This window comes from Sprattus sprattus (genome assembly GCF_963457725.1).
Source record: "Sprattus sprattus genome assembly, chromosome: 1".
NCBI classification, from domain to species: domain Eukaryota; kingdom Metazoa; phylum Chordata; class Actinopteri; order Clupeiformes; family Clupeidae; genus Sprattus; species Sprattus sprattus.
The window spans coordinates 190,554-217,540 of NC_137920.1; the positions used below are offsets into that span (position 1 = coordinate 190,554).

Below are 26,987 nucleotides of genomic sequence, written 5' to 3' on the forward strand. Positions count from 1 at the left end.
GGCTGATGAACACCTGTACTATTTAGTTAATCTTAGGCTCTGGCGATTCAGAGATCGCTTGGCTGCAGAACGCATTGTAACTAAGAAATTGGTCTCATATATCTCTTCCACTGAGACGCTAGAAAACTCGCTTCCACACAAAATACACAATAAAACGTTTTCAAGGACTTCAGAAAAGGGTTACAAATAGCCTACCCCAAAGTGCCATGAAAAGAAACGAAAATGACATTACAAGGTGGTTTTGAAATCAGGCTGGTCATTATCCAGCTGTTGAGGATGCATATGCACTTAATGGTATACCCCCACCATCACTTTGCATGTGTCTGGAGAACAAGACAATAGCAGTCTGTCTGCTAAATGTTCTCATCGTGATAATGGGTCATATGAATACTGTTCATTGTTAACTTAATTAAATGTGAATAGGAGATCGGTCACGAAAATGCTAAAGTTAGCTTTCGTTAGCTACCAAAGCAGATCCTAATATCTTCCATACAACGACAGGTGTAACGAAGTGTGGAGTGAAAACCACTGACTATGATTGTGCGTTTTAAAATGACTTTATTAACAACTCCAAATATTGACTTCTTACTTGTGCCATTTCTCGGTCTCTGATCCATGACTGCTGCATACACCGTTTCACTCAACTTTCCCAGTTACCAGCAAGCTAGCGCCGCTGATTGGCTAGTCAGTACAGGATCCAATGTGTTGATTGGCGCTTTAGAAAATCTGCCAAAAGCGCTGATTGGCTCTTTAGAAAGGAAATAAAGACAGTGCCAAAAAGATTTTGTAATTCGTAACAGAAATCCGTAACTCGTACTTCAAATCCGTATCCGTCTCCGTATCCGTAATGCGTAACTGAAATCCGTAACTGAAATCCATATCTGCAGATAGATTTTGAAAGTGAAGATAGTTTTTGTAAGTGTAGATAGTTTTTGAAAGTGTAGATACATTTCGTATTTTAAATCCGTATCTGTAGATAGGTTTTGAAAGTGTAGATGGTTTCACAGATACAAAATCTATATTACAGATTACAAAATATTTATGGCATTGATCTGATTCCATACAAAAAGGCCACTTTCCTTGACAGCGGTCATTATTGCATAGCATTGGTCTGCTATCGGTTAATAACTGACCGCAGAACATTGGGAAGCCCCATTCAAGTGAATGGAGCATTCTACAGCATTAAGAAGAGCCGTGTAATAAAATGATTTAATACGTTTAATTATTTAAATCTGAAGGACAGAGAATTATCTACTCTCTTATGAGAAATAAGAGAGTGGATAGTTGGAAAAAGTCTTCAGCCACAAAAACATCATATTTTTCAATGCAAATGCTGTACTGCACCACTTTTGTATAGTTGTATATTTGGTAGAAAACTGAACATACATTTTCAGCAAAAATGATAGAATAATCTGCCTTATTTCAAGTGCATAATTGTATTTGACTGTCAAAATACAGCATCTTTTGATCTACAATGATCAAAATTTTGAACTGAAAGTATCTAGTGAGTATCTAAATGTTTGCAAAAATTGGTGTAATTGCAGTTGAGTTTTGGTTATGAACATTGACTGAGACAGGTATCCATGAAATTTCAGAAGAAGTGGTCATTGAATGCATTTTGTATCTAAGCAATGGAATCCACTGTTTTGTTCGCATTGTCTACTAATATAGTAGGTCCAGCTGCTGATGCTAAAGCAGCACAGCTCCCCACTGAGAGGAAACAATTCATCAGCCTGGGTGAAACATAACACACCTCCACTTATACAACAGCTCTGTTGTAGTGTGTTAACAATCACACTAGTTTCTCCAGTTTGCAAGAGCATGTTTAGACCAGAGGTGATAAGAAGGGAACTGTGCTTCTTCCGACCTTGTTCAAAACTGCCATCCTTGCAAGACAGAGAGCCTGGGATGTGAGAAATCCACCACGTGGTTATCCCTGCTGAAAGCTAAACATCTGCCTGTATAATAATAATAATAATAATAATTCATTTTATTTGTAGTGCACTCTTCATTCCAGCAGAATCTCAGAGTGCTAAAAACAGCTCTCAGCAAAAGCACAGTTTAATACAATTAAAACTTTAAATAAAAAGTTTTTTTAAAAAGTAGGAAATGCCTTTCTAAATAAAAACGTTTTTAGGCCAGTCTTAAAACAGCCCAGTGTCTGTGTTGCCCTTAAGTGGTCCGGGAGGCTGTTCCACAGTCGCGGGGCTGCAGCGGAGAAGGCCCGGTCGCCCATGGTGCGTAGCCTGGTGTTTGGGACCTGCAGGAACAAACTGTTATCGGATCTGAGGGGGCGATTTGATGTTTGGGGAGTGATGAGTTCTTGCAGGTAAGGGGGGGCACGACCGTTTATGCACTGGTGGGTGAGAAGAAGGACTTTGTAGTCAATGCGGGATGAGACAGGGAGCCAGTGTAGTGAGTGTAAAATGGGGGTTATGTGATTGTATTTCCTGACTCTCATCAGGATCCTGGCAGCGCTGTTCTGAATGTACTGCAGCTTTTGGATGTTCCTGCCAGTGATCCCAGTGAACAGTGAGTTGCATTAGTCCAGTCTTGAGGAGATGAAGGCGTGGACGAGCTTCTCAGCATCTGGCAGGGTTAAAGTGGGGCGGAGCTTGGCGATGTTTTTGAGATGGTAGAAGGAGATTTTGCACAGATGCTTTATATGATCGTTGAAGGTCAGGTGAGGGTCAAACCTAACTCCTAGATTTGTGACTGTGGTGGAGAGGGGTATGACCTGACTGTCGAAGGTGAGATGAGTTACGGAGGAAGACTGGACCTGGTGTGGAGTGCCAACAAGAAGGGCCTCGGATTTGCTGCTGTTTAGCTGGAGAAAGTTGTTTCTCATCCATGCCTTTATCTCCCCAAGACAGGCAGTGAGACATGACACGGCAGCAGAGGGGCTTCGGGCAGTTTTGATGTACAGCTGTGTGTCATCGGCATAGCAGTGGAAGGACATCCCATGTCTGCTGACAACACAGCCGAGGGGGAGCATGTAGATAATGAAGAGGATGGGGCCGAGGACAGACCCTTGTGGAACACCACAGGAGACAGGGAGCTGTCTGGACTTGCAACTTCTCAGTGAGACATATTCAGTTCTGCCAGAAAGGTAGGACTGGAACCACTTGAGTGCAGAGCCTGACAGTCCAATGGTGGTGTGGAGGCGCTCTAGGAGGATCGTGTGATCCACTGTGTCGAATGCAGCAGTCAGATCCAGGAGGATGAGGAGTGAGGGTGATCCTGCATCGGCTGTCATCAGCAGGTCATTCGTCACCCTGAGCAGGGCGGTTTCAGTGCTGTGGGCTGAACGAAATCCTGACTGGAATTTTTCAAACAGGTTGTTGTTTTTGAGGTGGTCCTGAAGTTGAGAAGCAACTACCTTCTCTAGCACTTTGGACAGGAAGGCAAGGTTGGAGATAGGCCGGTAGTTGGCTAGGACCTCCGGGTCCAGGGTGGGCTTCTTGAGAAGGGGACGGATGACAGCGACCTTGAGAGCCGGTGGGACACAGCCTGACAGAAGGGAAAGGTTGACAACTTTGGTGATGAGAGGACTGAGAGTGGGGATGTGTGACTTGAGCAGAGCAGTGGGAATGGGGTCCAGGGTACAGGTACAGGGTTTAATTTTTCTGATGATTTCCTCAACATGGTTCTCCTGAACCTCAACAAGATGCAGGGGAGACAGCACGCTTGCAGATAAGGTGTTGGCGTCAGAGGGAAGCAGAGATGGAGAGCTGGACATCTCAGAGCGAATGCTGTCGACCTTCGATCTGAAAAAGTCAATGAAGTTGTTGCATTGCTCTTCTGTAGCCTCAGTTGAGGAGGATGGTTGTGGTTTCAGGAGATGCTTTATGGTGGAAAAAAGCTGTTTAGAGTTTCCAGGGTTTTTATTTATGAGGCTGGAGTAGAACTGTGAGCGAGCATCTTTAAGGGAATTGGAGTAGACCTTTTGATGCTCACGGAAGGCCAGCTTATGGACTGTGAGCCCAGAGTGCCTGCATCGCCGTTCCAAAACACGCCCAGCTGTTTTCATTTTCCGCAGTTCATGAGTGAACCATGGAGCAGACCGTGAGAAATTGACAATACGTGATTTGACCGGGGCATGGAGATCAAAAACACTGCTCAGGGAGGTATTATAGATCCCCACTAATTCTTCCGCTGATGCAGATGCTGGACAGGTGATGAGCTGTAGATCCATGCTCATAGTGGCTGCGTCAATTTTTTTCCAGTTTCGAAAAGACATTTGACGCCTAAGTGTAGTGGTAGGCAGCATAGAAGTAAAGGCCATTGAGACCACCTTGTGGTCAGATACACCAAGATCGTAGACCTGTATGTTATTGATTAGGGCAGTGTCAGTGATGACCAGATCCAGAGTGTGCCCCTTGGTGTGAGTAGGGACCTCAACATGCTGCTGCAGGCCAAGACACTCAAGCACATTCAGGAAATCTGCTGCAAACAGACAGGAGGGGTTGTCGACATGGATATTAAGATCACCAACAATGACAATGTTTGTTGAGATACTGCAGAGTGAGGTCAGCAGATCACTTATCTCTGGTAAAAAAGATGAGTTTGGCTTTGGAGGACGGTAAATGAGAAGCACTGTCATGGGGTATGGATGTTTGCATTTGAAGGCCAGACATTCCATAGAGGAAAGGTCAGGCATTTGCAGAGGAGATAGTTTTATTTCAGCCCGGTGTATGATGGCCAGTCCACCACCACGACCAGAGCTGCGGGCCTTCTCCATGTAGTGGTATCCAGGTGGGCATGCTTCATTGAGCACGTAGTAGTCCGCTGGTTTATGCCAGGTTTCAGTTAGGCACATGAAGTCAAGCCTTTTCTCTATAATATGGTCATTTATGAGGAGGGATTTATTTGTGAGGGATTGTGTATTAAACAGCTCCATGGTGATAGGAGACAGAGCTGAAGGTGGAAGTCTCTGCAAGCTCCGTAGTACGCGGCGATGCACTCCATATTTTCCACTTTGCCTAGTCTTGGGTATTTTTCTATTTGTTGTCAATACCGGAATGAGACAGCAGAGGGCGCTAGATGCTGTAAGCTGCAGGGGGATCGTAGTTTCCACAGGAGAGGAGCGGAAGTCAGAGGCAGGAAGTCCTTTTTGAGCATGGCGACTCCTTTTCACCATAGACATCCTATTTTCTGTGCATGTCACGGCATAGTGGATATTTGCAGCTAGCAGGCGTGAGCCTTTCGCGTTTGGGTGTAATCCATCCCTCAAGTAGAGTGATTGTCTGTTCCAGAAAACATCGAAATTGTCAATAAAGCCCACGTTGGTTTCCCCGCAAGTGTCCCGAAGCCAAGTGTTAAGGCTCAAAAGTCTACTAAAACGCTCGTTCCTGCGCCCAATGGTAGGAATTGGACCGGAGACAAATACAGATTTACCACACTGCTTAAGGTAGCTAATGAGAGCTCTGAAGTCAGTTTTTGTGAGCTCTGACTGACAACAAGCAGAGTCATTTGACCCAACATGAACGATAATCCTCCGAATTGTAGTTGGGAGAGTTGGTAGCATATCCCGGAGCTCAGCCAGGACATCAGTAACCAAGGCGCCTGGCATACAACGCGTGATAACGTTGAAAAAGCGCAAATGTCTAGTGATGGAGTTGCCGATTATCAGAGTGGATGGTGGGAACAGTGGCTGAATGACTGGGGTCTTGGGGCCGGGGATACAGTGTGTGGTGGCAGTACTTCCAGAGGCTCCCTGCAGCGGCTGTTCCACCGAGGGCTGGAGAGGAGAGGCACTGTCGGGCTCCGCCTCAGGAGGCACCGTGGGAAAAGGTGCCGATCGCCTGGAGACTGCCTCCTGCAGCAGCCTTCGCCGGGATGAGGAATATCCACTTTGCTGTTGGCCTGGTTGATCGGACTGGATGGTAGATGCGGCGACGGACGGATGCTTCACCGGAGGAACCCTTGTACAGCCGTTTGAGATAGCTTTAGCCCCCAGGGAGGAATCGACCGGAGGAGCAGCCCCAATTGCCAGGACACTGGCAAGCGTCCAGTGGGAAGTTGCTGGAGGTGGTGACTTGGCTGTCGAGGCACGCGGCAGGTCCTGCTGTTCATTCGACTTGGCCGGTGGAGTGTTTGAATATATATATATAAACCTTGTGCGATGGGTTTATCAAGTCCTTCACTTTCAGCCTTGTGCTGGGAGGGGAGCCCGATTGCAATTGTTGTTGTTGTTTGTCTAATAAATATACTTACATGCAGCTCCGGAGTCCTGAACTAACTAGGGTGAATTTTCACCTATCAAACTAATAACTAGGTAACATAGCCACAATCAAATAAGCAATAAACAGTTGACTAAATAGCTAAAAGGACCACATTAGCTAGTACACACTCCAAGACGTCTATTAAACTGGCAACTCTCACAGCCGCCATACTTCAACATTTTGGCTCACATCAGCCAAAAAAACAGTCCCATACAGCTGGGAAAAGCGTACACAAAGTATTAGGGCTTGGTGACGGCATAGCCGAAACATAATAAATCAGACATAATACATATACAAAAGCGAAACATAAACTGCACATGGATACAAACATTGAACTTGCAACACACACACACACCAAAAAACCTGCACCCAGTCCAGTAAGGCAGCAGCAATACAATACAACAGTTCTCTCATGGCAAGCTCACACATACACACACACCCCTCAGTTCATTTCTCCCTTCACAGCGTCCCCCCCACACACACCCATACACACACTGTCAGGTCCCAGCAGAGCTCTGCTCTGGCCATGCCCCCTCCAGCTCACTAACTCTCCCCAATCTGCACGTTCACCAGGGCACTCCGGCAATCACACAAACACATACACCTGTCCCACTCTATAGCCTCACTCATCTGCACCACGTTAACAGTCACATAAGGACTTATCATTCACACCTGCATCCGCGATCACCTGCACCCCGTTTGCACTCAGGTAATTACTAATCACTCACACCTGACACAGCCCTTTCATTCATTTGCGCTCAGTGTCAGGTATTGCTTGGTGTCACGTTGCACTATCAATGATCACAAAGGATTACCACAGCCTGCCTTCCTTGAAAGGAATTATACCTCCGTGTTGGTTTGTCGCTGTTTTTGCCCATAGCCTTAGTTTAATTTTATACACACGAGTTTAAGTGTAACGTTTCTCTTTCCGAGTTTGACTCGCGTTTTTGTTTGGAAAGATAACATCTTTCCATCCAGACGCAAACTTAGCTAATCAGAATCTGTAAGTGGTGTCCAGATATATACAGTACTGTGCAAAAGTTTTAGCAGGTGTGAAAAAATGCTATGAGCTAAGAATGCTTTACATGGTAAGACTGAGCACCGCAACAAGACACAACGTAGTTATACTGCATCAGCAGGGTCTCTCCCAGACAAAGATTTCAAAGCAGACAGGGGTTTCAAAATGTGCAGTTCAAGCTCTTTTGAAGAAGACGTTGAGGATCGTAGACGCAGTGGTCAGCCAAGGAAACTTAATGCAGCTGATGAAAAACACATCAAGCTTATTTACCTTTGAAATCGGAAGATTTCAAGCAGTGGCATCAGCTCAGAACTGGCAGAAACCAGTGGTACCCAGGTACAGACATTTACTGTCCGGGGAAGTCTGGCCAGAAGTGGTCTTCATGGAAGAGTTGCAGCCAAAAAGCTCTACCCCGACAAGGAAACAAGGCCAAGTGACTGAACTAAGCACGAAAACATAGAAACTGGGGTGCAGAAACATGGCAGAAGGTGCTCTGGACTGTTAAGTCAAAATTATAAATAGAAGAAGGCAGTTTGTTCGCCGAAGGGCTGGAGAGAGGTACAATAGCATGGAAGAGGTTCCTTTCCAGTTTGGGGCTGCATTTCTGCAAGTGGAGTTGGAGATTTGGTCAGGATGAATGGTGACTTCAATGCTGAGAAATACAGGCAGATACTAATCCATCAGGCAATACCATCAGGGAGGCGTATGATTGGCTATAAATGTATTCTGCAGCAGGAACATAACCTCAAACATACAGCCAATGTCAATAACAACTATCTTCAGCTTAAAGAAGAACAGAAAGTCCTGCAAGTGATGGTATGACCCCCACAGAGACCTGATCTCTACATCATCGAGTCTGTCTGGGTTTACATGAAGAGACAGAATAATTTTAGGACGCCTACATCCACAGAAGATCTGTGGTTAGTTCTCCAAGATGTTTGGAACAATTTACCAGCCGAGTTCCTTCAAAAACTGTGCAAGTGTATCTGGAAGAATTGATGCTATTTTGAAGGCAAAGGGTGGTCACACCAAATATTGATTTAATTTAGAATTTTCTTCTGTTCCTTCACTGCATTTTGTTAATTTATGAAGAATTGATGAAAATAAACTGTTAACACTTCCATTTTTGAAAGCATTCTTAGTTTACAGCGTTTTTTCACACCTGCCTAAAACTTTTGCACAGTACTGTATATAAAGTTGTGTCTTATCTGTCTTATTTGACGAAGCAGTGAGTTAGCTGTCTTTCAATATCTCCTGTCGAATTATCTCACATGTTTACGGTGATCGGCAGATTGCCGCCTGGCTTCTATTTTCCACGGTAGTAAGACTGGTAGTGCGGCTAGTTTTAGCACTCGTTTTAATGCCCAAAGTATCAAATAATGATGCAAATGTGCTAATATGGTGAAGTAAATGTCAATATCATGAAGATTGTCTTATCCAGAATATTTCCATAGTTTTGATGCCCTAATGTTGCTTTGGGCTCCTTTAAGCTTGTGCTTTGTGCTATTTGTTTAAAAGTTTTAGCTTAGGCTATGTGTAATGTTCCTAACTTATATATTATTATTTCACCTTAATGTTCTTGAGATCGTTTCTGGCATGTAATTATACAGAGTCAGGCTTACTCTGATAACAGTTGTTAAGCAACTTGGCCCATGGTTGCCACTAGTCAATTCAATTAACATATGAAAACCTCAGCCAGCTGGGCAAGGGGAAGGGGGGGCCTTTCACACCATTTGGGCTTCCACGGCAAAACACAGGGTCGGCGACTGTCATAAATCCCACATTTCATTCAGTGTAGGTGCATGCTAAGACATGCCATGGTTTGCTTGCTAGAAGTAGTTAGGCTATGATTCAATGCTGCTAGTTCATTTGGCGGGCTCTTTAGAGAATTAATATTCAACTTTAGCCAAATGTGTATGAGAGTGCGTGCGCCTGTGTAGGGTCCTTGTAAAGAGGTTATAGGCTGAACCTTGAAGACGACCGGCCCTCTTAAAACGACCCAGCAGTTGGATGCGTTCCTGGGGTGCCCAGGAGACACAGTAGATGTACTGAAGTCCTTCCCAGCTGTCTACCAGCTTTCACTTAAGTTTAATATGGCACTCCCTGCCTCAGCAGCCTGTGAAAGACTGTTCAGTGTTGCAGGGCTCATCTTCAGGCCAAGAAGAGCATGCATTGGCTCAAATAACTTTGAGAACCTGCTGCTTTTGCGGCGGAAGAAAGCCTATTGGTAGTGTTGTTGTACATACAGGACTGAGTCCAAAGGTCTCAAGGTCTCGTCCAATAAAGGTTCTGATAACATTCCACTGAAGTTTGACTTTTTGCACTACTACAAAACTTATAGGCAACTAGTTATCTTGTCTTCCGCTCCATGAAACGCATGTTAATGCTCAGTAGTACACATATGGTACCTAAATGTATTTGCATTAATAAAATGGGCATATATATGCAGCTGAAACGAGAAGCCCAGTGCATCGGACATTTTTCAACATAACATTTTAATACAACATTTTAGTCATTATGGCCTTTGAAAAATACTTTTTTTTTGAGGGAGGTGGGGTAGTGCACTATAGGCCCGAGATGCGGTTTAAGAGTTTGTCCTTAATGGAAAAAAAAGTCCCCTTACATTACTTACTTCAACTTTTACAAAAGTATTTTTAAACCCTGGTATTTTTCCACCACACATCAAATGGTGAGAAAGTTAGTAGTAGTTCATCGGTCATAATATGCTGAAGACCATATTTTCAAATTCACTCACTGTCACACCATGCATCATAGGATCGCCCCCCCCCCCCCCCCCCCCCACCCCCACCGCCACAGACACACAGACACACACACACACACACAGACACACTCACATAGTCGGAGATTACAGGTCTACTTACAAAGCTGCTGTGACCCCTGGCACCAGCTTCCGAAGAACATCATCTGGACTGAGGAGTTCAGTGTGATCTTCCTCTGGTGTCTTTATGTACTTCTGCAGGTCAAACTCTTCTGAAATCTCAAACTTAAACGTCCTAGTCTTCCACTCTCCTGGTAAGAGCATTTCTACAGACAGAGGTCCTGAGCTCCTGTCAATGACCTCCACTACAGCATGCTGATTCAGCTCATTCAGACAGTAGAACAGGTTGATCCTTCTGTCTGACGTCTTCTGGTCTCTGATCTTGTGTTTGACAAACTGGACTGTTTGCTCTGAGCTCTGTGATTGGCTTCTTGTCTGGGGCAGAAGGTGTCTTAAGAGAATCTGATTGGACTCCAGTGAGAGGCCCAGGAGGAAGCGGAGGAAAAGGTCCAGATGGCCGTTCCTACTCTGTAAGGCCAGATCCACTGCAGTCTTGTGTAGGTCATGAAGTGTTGCAGCTCTGAACAGACCAGAGAGCTGAGAGGTTTTCTGTTTGTCAGGGATGTTTCTCTCTCTGTTGCTGAAGCAGAGGAAGACATATAAGGCTGCAAGAAACTCCTGAATGCTCAGATGCACAAAGCTGAACACCTTTCCCTGGCACAGCACAGCCTCCTCTCTGAAGATCTGAGTACATACTCCTGAGTACACTGATGCTTCTGTGACATCAATGCCACACTCTCTCAGGTCTTCCTCATAGAAGATCAGATTGCCCTTCTCCAGCTGTTGGAAAGCCAGTTTCCCCAATTTGTAGATCATCTCTTCATCCGTCTCTTTTCTCTCTGTGTACTTTTCTTTTTTGGTGCTTGTCTGAATGATCAGGAAGTGTGTGTACATCTGAGTCAAAGTCCTTGGCATTTGTAATTTCTCAGATTCATCTGACGTTCTCTCTACAACAGTGGCTGAAATCCAGCAGAAGATTGGAATGTGGCACATGATGTAGAGGCTCCTGGAAGCCTTCAGGTGTGTGATGATTCTACTGGCCAGGTTCTCATCACTGATTTTCTTCCTGAAGTACTCCTCTTTCTGTGGGTCGTTGAATCCCCTTATTTCTGTCACCTTGTTCACACATGTAGGAGGGATCAGATTGGCTGCTGCTGGTCGGGTGGTGATCCAGAGGAGAGCAGAGGGAAGCAGATTCCCCTTGATGAGGTTGGTCAGCAGAACATCCACCGAGGCTGGCTTGGTCACATCACAACACTTTGGGTTGGAGCGGAAATCTAGAGGAAATCGACACTCATCCAGACCATCCAAGATAAACATGACTCTGTTCTGTGAACTGCTGATGACTGTTGGATTCTTCATTCCAGGGATAAAGTGCTGAATAAGATCCACCAGACTGAGTGTCTTTTCACTAATCAGATTCAGCTCTCGGAAAAGAAGAGGAAATATGAAGTCAAGATCCTGATTGGCTTTTCCTTCAGTCCAGTCCAGAATGAACTTCTGCACAGATACTGTTTTTCCAATGCCAGCCACCCCCTTTGTCAGCACTCTTATGGGTTTGTGTTGTGTTTGTTTAAAGATGTGTTTGAATAGATTAACCAACCCTCCTCTCTTGCGGTCATCTTCCGATACTGTTCTGATGAGTTTGTCTTGGGGTTTAAAGATGTCACTGCATTTGATTGGTCTGCCTTGCGCTGCTTCTCTCCTGGATGCTCTCTCTATCTGTCTGACCTCATGTTCATCATTGACCCCTCCTCTTCCCCCCTCTGTGATGTAGAGCTCTGTGTAGATCTTACTGAGGAGTCTGGCGTCTCCCTTATTTGGTACGCCCTCAATCAGATGCTGAGAAGTCTTCTGCAGATGAGACTTGTGGATTTGACGCATTTGTATATTTATTTGACTAAGTTGGCAACTGTGTGTGAAAATAAACACAAAAAATGACAGATGTAATTATAAACACACATACAAACACACTATTTGAGGTACCAGTGTGATTGAGGTGTGATCTAGGAAGAGCCCACTCACTCACACACACACACACACTACATAACCAAGAGACCATTCAAATGAACAGAGGAGTTTTACATCAATGATCTCCAGCCCTGTTCTCCCCTCTGTTCCTTCCTGCCACACACGCACACGCACACGCACACGCACACGCACACGCACACGCACACGCACACGCACACGCACACGCACACGCACACACACACACACCATGAATCCTAGAGTGATAATCTTACTGTCCAGTTGAAGAGTATCCTCCTTTAAAGTTGAGTGGTCGATCCATGGAGCGGTCACTCTTCATGGACACACAGGTGGGTGTAGGGGAGTGTGACCTCCTGTTAGAGATAGATCTCTCCATCCTAGAGAAGAAGAGGAGAACTTCCATCAGGACAACATTCCTCTCACTGCTCATGTCTACTACATACACACACACACACACACACACACACACACATCCCTTCATCATGAGGACATTCCTCTCACTGCTCTGGTATGCCACACACACACACACACTCACACACAACCACATCCCTTCATCATGAGAACATTCCTCTCACTGCTCTGGTATGCCACACACACACACACACACACACACACACACACACACACACACACACACACACACACACACACACACACACACACACTTGATTGCTTTTATCTGGATCCAAAAGATAAGGGACAAGTTACAGGATCCAAATACTTTGGGAAGAGTCTTTAACAGAGTGACAGGTCTGATAGGCTTACAAACTTTTACCACTTCTCTTAATAATGTAACACTCAAGAGTCAAGGATAAACAAAACATCTTCGTCTCCATATTTGCTTGCTACCAATGATGGCTGAAACAGAGCAGAATTTTGCTAGTCTTTTTGCCCCCTTTTTATGCAGCCCCCCCATCTGCAGCCCTCTGACAACATTCTTATGTACATGGCCTAAACTTCCAAAGACAAGAATTATTAACCTACAGTCATATCCCAGCTGGCGAATGAGTTCCATTAATGATTGATATTTCAGTAGCTTGGAATAATAGCAAGTGTCCATATACAAATCAAAACAGCAGCCTACTTCAATAATAGATACAGAGTTCACAGATTAATTTACAATTACAATATCTGGGGTGTTTGGAATGTTTTTAAAGTACTCATTGTCAAGTACAGTCATGGGCAATTCATTTCACAAAGGGGCCACATGAGATAGTGGGACTGTTGTGGAGGGCCGGACCAATAGGCTGAACTCAATTCAGCATGAAAGGTTTGCATGTTTTTGCAGTATTAAAGGTGTGCCCAGACGACCAATATACATGGCACACACAAACACACAAGAGCAAGCTTGCAATGAAATAGTATAAGTATACAAATTAATAGTAATATCAATTTTTATCGTTTAATGTTTGATTCCTAATTTACCATTTACCTCCGAGGGCCGGTCAGGGACAGCCAAGGGGCCGCAAATGGCCCTGGGGCCGCACTTTGCCAAGGTCTGGTCAAGTATATTATGATGAAACCAGTTCAATTTCACAGTGCTATGAAGGTAAAACCTGCCATCATGTCTTAGGTTTTGTAAGTCTTTTTCAACCAGATCTACCAAGCGGTTGTGCCTGACCACATACTGTCCTTTGTAGAAATTACATCCATTGAGTATGTGAGCCACAGTTTCTTTTTCCTGATAGTTTGTATGCAGTATACAATGAGGGTTGTGCTTTGAGGGATACCATGTTGCTAAGTTGTGTTTAGTTGGAAGGCATTGCAGTCGTGCTTTAATCATGAAAGTAAGTATTTCTTCTGGAATGGAGTTGTTTTTCAAGACAGAATGAGATACTGAGTGATCAGCATGTTGTAGAAGCGCTAATTTTCCTTGTAGTTTTAGGCTTGTCCAGTGTTGCTCGTTCTGTGTTTGTCTAACGTGAAGAAGCTTGGCTCTAATCTTCTTTGTTTGTAACTGGCTGGATGTGTTGTAACTGGCTGGATGTGTTGTAACTGGCTGGATGTGTTGTAACTGGCTGGATGTGTTGTAACTGGCTGGATGTGTTGTAACTGGCTGGATGTGTTGTAACTGGCTGGATGTGTTGTAACTGGCTGGATGTGTTGTAACTGGCTGGATGTGTTGTAACTGGCTGGATGTGTTGTAACTGGCTGGATGTGTTGTAACTGGCTGGATGTGTTGTAACTGGCTGGATGTGTTGTAACTGGCTGGATGTGTTGTAGCTGGCTGGATGTGTTGTAACTGGCTGGATGTGTTGTAACTGGCTGGATGTGTTGTAACTGGCTGGATGTGTTGTAACTGGCTGGATGTGTTGTAACTGGCTGGATGTGTTGTAACTGGCTGGATGTGTTGTAACTGGCTGGATGTGTTGTAACTGGCTGGATGTGTTGTAACTGGCTGGATGTGTTGTAACTGGCTGGATGTGTTGTAACTGGCTGGATGTGTTGTAACTGGCTGGATGTGTTGTAACTGGCTGGATGTGTTGTAACTGGCTGGATGTGTTGTAACTGGCTGGATGTGTTGTAACTGGCTGGATGTGTTGTAACTGGCTGGATGTGTTGTAACTGGCTGGATGTGTTGTAACTGGCTGGATGTGTTGTAACTGGCTGGATGTGTTGTAACTGGCTGGATGTGTTGTAACTGGCTGGATGTGTTGTAGCTGGCTGGATGTGTTGTAACTGGCTGGATGTGTTGTAACTGGCTGGATGTGTTGTAACTGGCTGGATGTGTTTGTAACTGGCTGGATGTGTTGTAACTGGCTGGATGTGTTGTAACTGGCTGGATGTGTTGTAACTGGCTGGATGTGTTGTAACTGGCTGGATGTGTTGTAACTGGCTGGATGTGTTGTAACTGGCTGGATGTGTTGTAACTGGCTGGATGTGTTGTAACTGGCTGGATGTGTTGTAACTGTGGATGTGTTTGTAACTGGCTGGATGTGTTGTAACTGGCTGGATGTGTTGTAACTGGCTGGATGTGTTGTAACTGGCTGGATGTGTTGTAACTGGCTGGATGTGTTGTAACTGGCTGGATGTGTTGTAACTGGCTGGATGTGTTGTAACTGGCTGGATGTGTTGTAACTGGCTGGATGTGTTGTAACTGGCTGGATGTGTTGTAACTGGCTGGATGTGTTGTAACTGGCTGGATGTGTTGTAACTGGCTGGATGTGTTGTAACTGGCTGGATGTGTTGTAACTGGCTGGATGTGTTGTAACTGGCTGGATGTGTTGTAACTGGCTGGATGTGTTGTAACTGGCTGGATGTGTTGTAACTGGCTGGATGTGTTGTAACTGGCTGGATGTGTTGTAACTGGCTGGATGTGTTGTAACTGGCTGGATGTGTTGTAACTGGCTGGATGTGTTGTAACTGGCTGGATGTGTTGTAACTGGCTGGATGTGTTGTAACTGGCTGGATGTGTTGTAACTGGCTGGATGTGTTGTAACTGGCTGGATGTGTTGTAACTGGCTGGATGTGTTGTAGCTGGCTGGATGTGTTGTAACTGGCTGGATGTGTTGTAACTGGCTGGATGTGTTGTAACTGGCTGGATGTGTTTGTAACTGGCTGGATGTGTTGTAACTGGCTGGATGTGTTGTAACTGGCTGGATGTGTTGTAACTGGCTGGATGTGTTGTAACTGGCTGGATGTGTTGTAACTGGCTGGATGTGTTGTAACTGGCTGGATGTGTTGTAACTGGCTGGATGTGTTGTAACTGGCTGGATGTGTTGTAACTGGCTGGATGTGTTGTAACTGGCTGGATGTGTTGTAACTGGCTGGATGTGTTGTAACTGGCTGGATGTGTTGTAACTGGCTGGATGTGTTGTAACTGGCTGGATGTGTTGTAACTGGCTGGATGTGTTGTAACTGGCTGGATGTGTTGTAACTGGCTGGATGTGTTGTAACTGGCTGGATGTGTTGTAACTGGCTGGATGTGTTGTAACTGGCTGGATGTGTTGTAACTGGCTGGATGTGTTGTAACTGGCTGGATGTGTTGTAACTGGCTGGATGTGTTGTAACTGGCTGGATGTGTTGTAACTGGCTGGATGTGTTGTAACTGGCTGGATGTGTTGTAACTGGCTGGATGTGTTGTAACTGGCTGGATGTGTTGTAACTGGCTGGATGTGTTGTAACTGGCTGGATGTGTTGTAACTGGCTGGATGTGTTGTAACTGGCTGGATGTGTTGTAACTGGCTGGATGTGTTGTAACTGGCTGGATGTGTTGTAACTGGCTGGATGTGTTGTAACTGGCTGGATGTGTTGTAACTGGCTGGATGTGTTGTAACTGGCTGGATGTGTTGTAACTGGCTGGATGTGTTGTAACTGGCTGGATGTGTTGTTTATCTTAAGGATCGCTAGAGTGGAAGTCTGCGGATTTGAAATGATGTCCTCGCTGAGCGCTACTGCTCCGTCTGTTCCAACCCAGGACAGTTGTAGACCTGTGTGTTGGCAGGGGTCATTAAGATCCAGCCAATCGGAGCGCACCCCGAAACCGGCGGCCTTGATGTCCAACTTGCTGTTTTGCTTTAGTTTGAACCCTAGAAACTGGGGTTCGTTGAAGGAAGCGGCAGGTATTTTACGCCGCTTTAGGTGTAGGAGTAGTGATTCGCGAGACAGTTCTCTGACGGTTGGATCATCGTTATTCAGCATATTAATCAGATGGCCGGTTCTAGAGGATGTGTAAAGCCACTCAATATTAGGGACACCCAGGCCCCCGTCTCTGCGTGGTTGGAATATGATGTCCCGAGTTGTATGGCTATTTAGTCCAAACCATTTTCTCACCAGCCTCACTGTTTCGTTGTTCAACTTTGCCAGCGCTTGCTGTGTGATGTGAATGTTCGAAAAGAAATGTTGAATTTTAGCCACTGCAATGATTCTAATGGCCTCGATTTTCATCATGATGGGGAGGGGAGCAGAATCTATCACTGCAAGTCTTTGGGTGTACTCATGGCACAACTCTGTGACTTGTTCCTCCCAGTCACCAGCTACGTTGAATTTGTGTCCCAAATAAGGATACGCTTCGTGACGTTCATACAAACGGATCGGTTTATTATCCAAAGAGAAGGCAGGAGGTTGATCGGACTTGGATTTGTACCATCTATTTCCACCACTTCGTCTCTCATAGAATGGGGCACATTTTGTGTGTTTGATGTCCAGGCCTGACCACTGTATGAATTTTTCTGCACGTAGTAGCATGTTCTGAATGACACTCTCATCCTTTGATGCCATTTGCACATCATCCTCATAGCCTTGCACAGGGTTCGGGGAGCACACACCTGCTGGCGCACACTGGCACATCCATTTAACCCAGGAGTTAATTGCTAGTATGAAGTTAATGGGCGCTCCATGGGAACCCGGTCTTAATACCACTTTTGAGTGGCACTTGATCAGTCAACGCGTTTCCACAAATGACTTGAATATAAGAGTTCTTATAGACATCTTTGATAATGTCTGTATATGGCTGTGGCAGTCCTATTTCATCTAGCGCATGATACATGATGTTATGCGGCAATGTACCAAAAGCGTCTCGGAAGTCTAAGAATACGGTAAAACATTTAGTAGAGGAGGATTCTGAGGATTCTGGGACAGTTACCGGTGGGATATTTTTTTCATGTTGTCAAAACTCCGCAAGTTTTTGCCCTACAGACATATAAAGACAACCCACATGAACTTTGGACCCTTTTCTTTTAAAATATACAAAGTTAGGAAATTAAATATAAATAAGTACTTTGTAGGAAGAATATAGCTGAGCTGATGCACTTTTCAGTCTGTCAGCGAGTTTTCTGCTCCTAAGGACCCACCCATTAGCAAATGACAGCCATTCATATGATAAATAATGGTGATTCAGTGATCTCCATTGGGCCATGGTGTGGCGTGAAAACCTTTGGGGGAAGTGAGCCACAAAGACATTCCAGGGCCATTATGCAATGGCCATTGTCTTTGTCTGAGGTCTCCCAGGTAACTCATCAATATGCATTTATAGGGAGACACATTTTGGAGAGAAACAGGTTACTTTGCTATTATAAATATGTAGTAGTAAAACCACACACAGTTTCTGAATGCTAAACTCACATATGTATAGCCAACACCTATGTTTACAAGTTTCAGAGTTCAAAGGTCTTAGCTCGAAATCTTTACAATATTTTTTGTACAAATTTGAGCACACACACACACACACACACACACACACAGCATGAATCCTAGAGTGATAATCTTACTGTCCAGTTGAAGAGTCTCCTCCTGTAAAGTTGACTGGTTGACCCTTGGAGCGGTCACTCTTCATGGACACACAGGTGGGTGTAGGGGAGTGTGACCTCCAGTTAGAGCTAGATCCCTCCATCCTAGAGAAGATAGATAACTTCCATCAGGAGAACTCTTACATACTTACATACATACACACACACACACACCTCAAACACACACACACACACACACACACACACACACACACACACACACACACACACACACACACACACACACACACACACACACACACACACACACACACACACACACACACACACACACACACAGCATGAATCCTACACTGTAAAAAAACAACCTAATTTTACAGTTAATAACTCTACATTTTTACAGTGGTTTTCTGTTTTTTGAAATTGTATACAAAACTACATATAATAATGGAGGTTAACTATAAATTAAAAACACGACTCCTATTTTAAGGATAATGCCAATAATGACAAATTACATGGATTTAAATTTTTTTTACAAAAAATAACTGTATTATTTATACATACATTTTCCATTTTTCTGAAATACATGCAAATGTAAATAAAATTTCACTGATAATCTGTAATTTAATATGTAGCTCATTATATTATGGTTTATGTACATACTAACAATTTAGCATGATTCTATGTAAATTTACAGTGAATTCTTCACTAATTCAGCATAAACATTTTTGCAAACCCATTTTCATTTAACCTGTTAGAACCTTGATGTTTTTTCCTAAATGACCTAAAAATTCCATGCCCAAATGTAAAGGCTTACTTTTGAGTTTTAGGCACAGTATGGTGGAAAATTTCAATTTGATGTTACAGAGTACCCGTCAAGCTATGAGTACCATATATGATATCTGAAATTTTAGAAAGATGTCGATAACCTTCCCAAAATGTAGGCGCTCCCTATTTTTTTTCATTTACATCTAGATTACTGTGGATGTAAGTAGGAAAATGAATAGAAATGCCCAGTTTTGTCATATAATTGTGTGCCCCCAAGGGTATGCCATCACGAACAAATTTGGAACTGATATCTCATCCCAATCAAAAGTTAGAATATAAATAATCGGTGAGCCCTCCATACACTTCCGTGACTTTTGCTGCTTTTTGATTATACCAGACTCTATTTCAATCTTCTCGTCATCCAACCGTTGAAGCTCTTCCAATACTACTGTTACCCCATAAAAACAATCTTTTTGGGGGCTGGCTCTCTGTTTTATTTTTAGAAGCCATGATGATGTAGAATAAATGTGTTTTGTTGTGCACCTGAATTACGTTATAGAACTGTCAAAACTTGCGTGGCTAAACGGCAAAACAAATGCACGTGAATTACTGATTACATTCCACCTTCTCTGTTGTGCACTCGGATATCTTTGCATCTCATTGGTCTACAGTCATGATTGACACATGTGTGGACCAGTCAAGGAAAGTATTAGTTTATGTTTTTCACGCACAGACTTAGCAGAGTTTACCATAGCAACCATGGACATATGATAGCAACAAAATAGTCTTGGGTGCGCGCATTGTGTCAGACTGACAGGTCAGTCAACCTATGATATTAGTTACAGGTTCCCGTATCTTGCTGGCTGATTGGGTTATCCTGATAAGATAAGACTCTGTAAAAGGTCGGGATAGCCTTCACGCTTAGAGCAAGATGTTACTCATAAGAGGACTCAGGAGGTTGAAGATGTTAGAAAGATGGGTATTTTTATTAACCCAAATAAGGCACAAAGGCAGTTAAAACACTGACAATACTAAATCAATATAAAAAATACAGTTTTCACTAAGGACAAATGCATGAAGCCACCAACAAATAAGCAATTCACATAAGACCACATGTATAAAAAGGACCATTAACTGGTCAGTGAGAGTCCTTATTAAACACGATCACTCTCACTACGAAACAAAACAAAAGCAAATAAAAGGACCAAGGTAACTAGCCCATCGTGAGAGCTCCAAGGACTTACGTCCTATTAAACTGGCAACTTTCCTGAACAAAGAACAAAGGTAAGTTTAAGTAGCCTTGACAAGCCCCTTGAATTGGCTCATACCAATCATTGATTTCAGGTGTGTCAATCAGCAAGGCACCAACACCTGTGGCTCACAGCAGCCATACCTAAACAATCAAACTCCCAATCAACTAGGAAACACAGACTACACATGGTAGCAATTAGGCTTGGTGCCGGCATAGCCGACACATAATAAAGCAGCCAAATCTCATTAAACATAAACTCCATATATCGCGCCATCTTCACAACACAAACTTAGGCTAGCTTTACACGACAACGATCTGAACGCAAACCGCAAAAGTGGCGTTGCGTTCCCACTTTTTATTTCGCGTTTAGACGAGAGTCTTTGGGTGGAAATCTGCATGCAGACGGTGACGCAAAAGTGTGTGAAATTGAACTTAACGGTGCAGACGTGGAGGTACCTACTGCAGGATGTATATGTGTCCATTCTATTCCACTATGGCTATTTTAACGCGATTGGGTGCTTATTTATTTATTCATTCACTTACATTTGCAGTGTTCGTGTACATTTACATTTAGCAAACGCCTTTGGCCAAAGCGACGTAGGCTACAAGGGATAGAACAGACAAGCTTCGAGACCTAGTGTAATTAATGCGCCTTCTCTGTTCTGTTTTATCTGTGATTACTCGGCTTATTTGCTGAAATGACTCCTGGATAGATATCAAAGCAACTTGAATCTCCGACTGATGGAAATAATCCGACATGTTTGTTGTTGTTTGGCTGTATGCACATGGATATGATGTCAACGCGTATGCGAGGATAGCCAGCATGAGCAGCTCAGAGCACACTTTTGCGTTTTCAACCCTTTAGACGGGAACGCGACGGTGGAGCGTTTTTAAGATTTCCACTCTGGAGGGTGGGTTCATTTTTTTGCGTTTTTAAGCCCCAAAAACGCTGTCGCCGTCTAAACAAAAGGCACATCTGATAAAATATTTTGTCGGTTTCACCCGGGAGCGTTGTCGTGTAAAGCCACCCTTAGACACTAAACACCGGTTGACAAACGGTATGAAATATGACAATATGATTATTGTTAAACTAAATAAACAGAAAATTTCAGAGACAAGACATTGAATGTGTGCTGATTTTAACTGAACAAAGACATGAACATCAAACATGTAACACACACACACACCAAAACACCTTCACCCAGTCCACAAAAGCAGCAGCCTACAGGCTGCAGTGGTGGGTCACACAGGTGCCCCGTCACAGACTCACTTTGTTCATTCGGTTAAAATCAAGCCACCCCTGAACTAAACACCACTATACATATTTGGGACCCATTCTAACGGCATCGGCAAGCCTGGTCTAGTCACACAAGAGCATTGTCCAAATTCCCTAATGCTGAATGGGCACTAAATCCAACAGACCCACTCCAAAATCTTGTGGAAAGACTTCCTATAAGAGAGGCAACTGTTATAGAGTAGTTTTGGAATGAGATGTGCGTGAAACTCATATATGTGTGATGATCAGGTGTCCCAATACTTTTGACCTGACCTAACCTTGGATCTGGCTGGCCCAGAGCAATGCAGAACAATAAAGACGAGACAAGGGGGAAATTACTTTGCAATGGACTGACTCACTCCATGTAGTTTAATATGAGTCTGAAGTCAAATGTTTTAACTTTTGTGGGTAGAGGCTATTGTGATGTTCCTGCTGAGCTCCGCTCCGGCCACGCCCCCTTCAATCACACAAGCACATACACCTGTTTCACTCTCACTCATGCTCTCAGCTGCATGTCATCAGTATCATTCACCATCCCAGCTGCACTGCATTCAGGTCCCAAATCACATGATCACACACACCTGATTCACTCCTATATATAACCTGCACTCCCCTCACTCCGTGTTTGGTTTCGTCGCTACAAGGGTGAAACCTTTGCCCAAGTCTTCTAAATCTGTGGCCCACTCTACGTCCCTGGGATTCCGCCTTCCGGCCACCGGCAACTACAACCCCATTGTCAGCTGGCTTCCAGCCCAGCAAGCTCTCTGTCCGTGGGCGTCCAGCCCCGCAAGCTCCCTGTCTGCTGGCTTCCGAGTCAGCCATTTCGGTGCCGGCAGACTTTTAGGACTGCATTATCCAGAGTGCCGTGCATACGGCACCGGGAGTAATGTGACTGTCTTGTCCGGCCTGTAGCCATGTACCTCTGTTCTTTGCCCTTGCGCACAGTAGCCAGAGTGAGACTCTGTGCGATCTTTAGTTCATGTTCCTAGATCTTTGTGTTAGAACTCTGTCTGTTAACCCTTTCGTTGATTTGTATACTCTGTTTGTGTCCTGTTCCCCGTCTGTACTCCATCAATAAACTCTGCATCACCTGAAACTCTTCAATCACAAACCCTGCAAGTCAATGTTTGAAATAATTGTCTTCCAAAATAAAACCATCATTTTACAATCTTGAGCATGTGTCAGCACTTTATTGAATGTGTTTGATCATAAAAATGTAGGAGCAATCTGGAAAATTACAGTTTCTCTGCTAAATGTGAATTGCCGTCACTTAATTGAAGGTGTTTCATTGTAATAAATGAGGGAAAATCTGTAAAATACCAGTGTTTCTCTGCAAAACTGTTAGGGCTGCCACTTTATTGAAGGTGTTTAATCTTAATTAAAGAAGCCTGACTTAATGAATGGTGTTTGCTCGTTATAAATTAGGAAGAATCTGTAAAATAACAGTATTTTTTGCTGAACTTGTAGTACTGTCACTTTATTGAAAGTGTTCGATATTAATAATAAAAAAATCTGTAAAATAACAGTTTTTCTCTGCTGAACTGTTAGGGCTGCCACTTTATTGAAGATTTTTAATCTTAATTAAAGAAGCCTGACTTAATGAATGGTGTTTGTTCGTAATAAATTAGGAAGAATCTGTAAAATAACAGCATTTTTTGCTAAACTTGTAGTACTGTCACCTTATTGAAAGTGTTTGATATTAATAATAGATACAAAAATCTGTAAAATAACAGTTTTTCTCTGCTGAACTGTTAGGGCTGCCACTTTATTGAAGGTTTTTAATCTTAAATATCGAGGAAAACATTGTAAAATAACAGTGTTTCTCTGCTATACTTTTAGTACCCTAACTTAATAAAAGGTGTTTGCTCGTAATAAATTAGGAAGAATCTGTACAATAACAGTTTTTCTCTGCTAAACTGTTAGGGATGTAACTTTATTAATGGTGTTTGATTGTATTAATTGAGGAAAAATCTATAAAAAAAACAGTTTTTCTCTGCAAATCCTTAAATGGAAATATCTGTAAATATAGGGTTTTTGCACTTTATTTGAATTAGGATGTTTTACTTTAATTTTGCGGTTTTTGTTTGGCAGCCGTAGCTGCCAGTAATTTACTGTTTTTTTACAGATTTTTTTTTTACAGTGTAGAGTCATAATCTTACTGTCCAGTTGAAGAGTCTCCTGTAAAGTTGACTGGTTTATCCATGGACTGGTCACTCTTCATGGACACACAGGTGGGTGTAGGGGAGTGTGACCTCCTGTTAGAGCTAGATCCCTCCATCCTAGAGAAGAAGAGGCGAGCTTCTTTAAAGTTGATGAATCGATCCTCTGAATGATCACTCTTCATGGACACACAGGTGGGGGTTGGGGAGTGTGACCTCCTGTTAGAGCTAGATCCCTCCATCCTAGAGAAGAAGAGGCGAGCTTCTTTAAAGTTGATGAATCGATCCTCTGAATGATCACTCTTCATGGACACACAGGTGGGTGTAGGGGAGTGTGACCTCCTGTTAGAGCTAGATCCCTCCATCCTAGAGAAGAAGAGGCGAGCTTCTTTAAAGTTGATGAATCGATCCTCTGAATGATCACTCTTCATGGACACACAGGTGGGTGTAGGGGAGTGTGACCTCCTGTTAGAGCTAGATCCCTCCATCCTAGAGAAGAAGAGGCGAGCTTCTTTAAAGTTGATGAATCGACCCTCTGAATGATCACTCTTCATGGACACACAGGTGGGGGTTGGGGAGTGTGACCTCCTGTTAGAGCTAGATCCCTCCATCCTAGAGAAGAAGAGGAGAACTTCCATCAGGAGAACATTCCTCTCACTGCTCATGTCTACCAGAGGCGCTGCATCCCATTAGGCATACCAGGCAATTGCCTTGGGCCCCGCGCCACTAGGGGGCCCCCAAAAGCGGGTCTGATCAAAAATAATTAAAACTACAATATGAATTTCACATTGTCGGTTGCAGCACGAACCTCTCACTCATAGAATTATATGTATTCAAATTTGTATCTATGGTGTAGAATGAATGCAACGATGAGAATACGCTTTTGAAGAGGAAGACTCTCTGTCAAGGAGTGAATGAGAAAGTCTCACGGTGACGGTTTGTACCGTTGTGATCCCTGTGAAAATATCCATGCCATCGATATAGGCACGATATAGGTTAGCATGAATTATACATGCATATATTATGCATGTGTATAGTAAAATAATGTATTTGTTATAACACCTTATTTTACTCTCAATGAACAAATTCATTATCTTACTCGGATGGGTAGCGGGCCAAACGCAGGGCAGTGTGGGTAAAGACGAGTGCGTATCAAAATTCCGATTGATTGACATTGGCTTTGCCCAGTCAAAATCCAGCCCAGGATAGAACAGGTGGATACAACGTTAGGGAATGTGAGATGTTCGAAACATAACGAAGCTGAGGGGAAATGAAGAGGAACAACTACCCATCTGGTAGTGAGAAGAGGAAGAAGAAAAAAGAAGATGAAGAAAAGAAAAAGAAAGGCCGCGGTAAGTGGAGTGGAGTGGATGATTTAGGCTTAGCATAACATTAACAGACGACTGCTGTTATTGAAAAATGTGGCTAGGCTACTTTGTCCAACTAAAAAGTTGAATAGCAGCTAGCGTTAAAGCAAACCTATGCAAAAATAGCTAATCGCTAGAGATGCTAACGAACTAGTTAGTGAACAACTTTCATAACACAGTCAAACATTAAGCAAGTGCAACACAACAAAACACTTAACCCATTCTGAAGGGTAAAATAGTTGCATAATGTTGCTTTTATCTTGTTAATGCTGTGATAGCAATGAAAGCCATGCTCAAGGAGAAAAATGAAACATCTCTTCCCTATCTCTATTCCCTCCTCAGGATCATAACTTAAATTTATGACGAAACGGACAGATAAAGTGCCCCTACCAAACCCTGATGATGAAAACCTTATGTCCAGTGTTCCACTTGAATTGTTAACTGTAGCTGCTACCTGTTTGATTGCTTATTAATTGTAAAGATTCTTTATGAACATACACGGCTCTTCTTAAAGGCACCCAGTGCAACTTTATGTAAACATTCAATGAAAAATAAACATTCAATTTCTAGTCTTTTTTGCACGTAGTAAGTTTCAATAACTCCATACCATTACATATCGACATTCAAGGAGCAAAGATGAGACGTCGTTGTGTGGTGAGAACTGATAGAAAATCGTAAACAACAACAATCGCCGGTGGGGAGAAGCCATTTTTCCATTGACTGGAACCTGCTTTATTTATTGTAGGTTACCAAAAAATAAAGAAAATGGCGGCGATTGTTGTTGTTATCGATTTTCTATCAGTTCTCACCACACAACGACGTCTCATCTTTGCTGCTTGAATGTCGGTATGTAATGGTATGGAGTTATTGAAACTTACTACGTGTAAAAAAGACTAGAAATTGAATGTTTATTTTTAAGCCTCGAAAGTTGCACTGGGTGCCTTTAATACTGTAGAATGCTCCATTCATTTGAATGGGGCTTCCCAACGTTATGTGGTCAACTATTTTTCGATAATTGACCATTGCTATGTTTACTTTTTACTTTTACTTGAGTAGATTTTTAGATGGGTAATATTACTTGAACTTAAGTACAATTTTATCAAAGTAATTGTACTTTTACTTGAGTACAACATTTCAGTACTTTTTACACCTCTGGAGTTCAATATATTTTACCTCAATTGATAACATGTGACATGCTCTGAAAAGATTCTTTAAGATAAACCCTGTTTTTAAAAAAAAAAAATTGCATATCAGGTCTAGCATCATCCACTTCCAGTGAAAAATAAGTGTTTTTCATGTTTGGAACATGTTCTTATATTTTGAATAAAAAAAAGCTTTTATTTCATACATTTCGCGTCGGCGTCAGATTTTTTTGCCTAACATAAGGGTGATGAACACTGGTCGGTAGGGCCCCCTAAGAATTTCTGCCTAGGGCCCCCACACTCCCTAGAATCGCCCCTGTTTACAATGACCAAGCTTCTTAAAGTATACCTTCAATCGCAAAGTTCCACAAGCTGTAGCTAACGATTGTATTCCGCTGTTGAGAGTGTCGCAAAGTGACGCATGCTACCGGACTACCATCGTGCAGTGAGTAACTGAGCATGCGCGACTACATTCGTGTGGTGGACTACCATTCTGTAGTTACAAAGAGGATCAAACCATTAATGCGGAGCATGGAGCAGTTCAAAAGTGACATAGACGTCAGTAAACTCAAGTTTAGAAATATGGTAAGATGTGAAAATGAAGTTCATTCTATGGATGGATTTTTTCAACACAGCATATACATTAAATTATCAATGAAGTAGGTTAGTTTCTTGTCGATGTAGTTATTATTATTATTTGGCAATGTAATACGTCTACATTAAAGTAGATGTGGCCTATGTGTGAAAGTGGAGTATACCTCTATT

At 43.2% G+C, this 26,987-nt stretch overlaps 1 protein-coding gene across 1 annotated transcript in view; it reads right to left on the reverse strand.

Annotated features, from left to right (window-relative positions):
• LOC308367781 (protein NLRC3-like) overlaps window positions 1–24,378 on the reverse strand; it is a gene marked incomplete at both ends in the record, with an annotated part of 37,202 nt that extends 12,824 nt beyond the window's left edge. The window contains 4 exons of the mRNA XM_080841771.1: window positions 10,125–11,993; window positions 12,325–12,447; window positions 18,280–18,402; window positions 23,714–24,378. Coding sequence (XP_080697897.1) covers window positions 10,125–11,993; window positions 12,325–12,447; window positions 18,280–18,402; window positions 23,714–24,378 — 2,780 coding nt within the window. The remainder of the gene's footprint in view (window positions 1–10,124; window positions 11,994–12,324; window positions 12,448–18,279; window positions 18,403–23,713) is intronic.
• Between the last annotated feature and the right edge of the window lie 2,609 nt (window positions 24,379–26,987).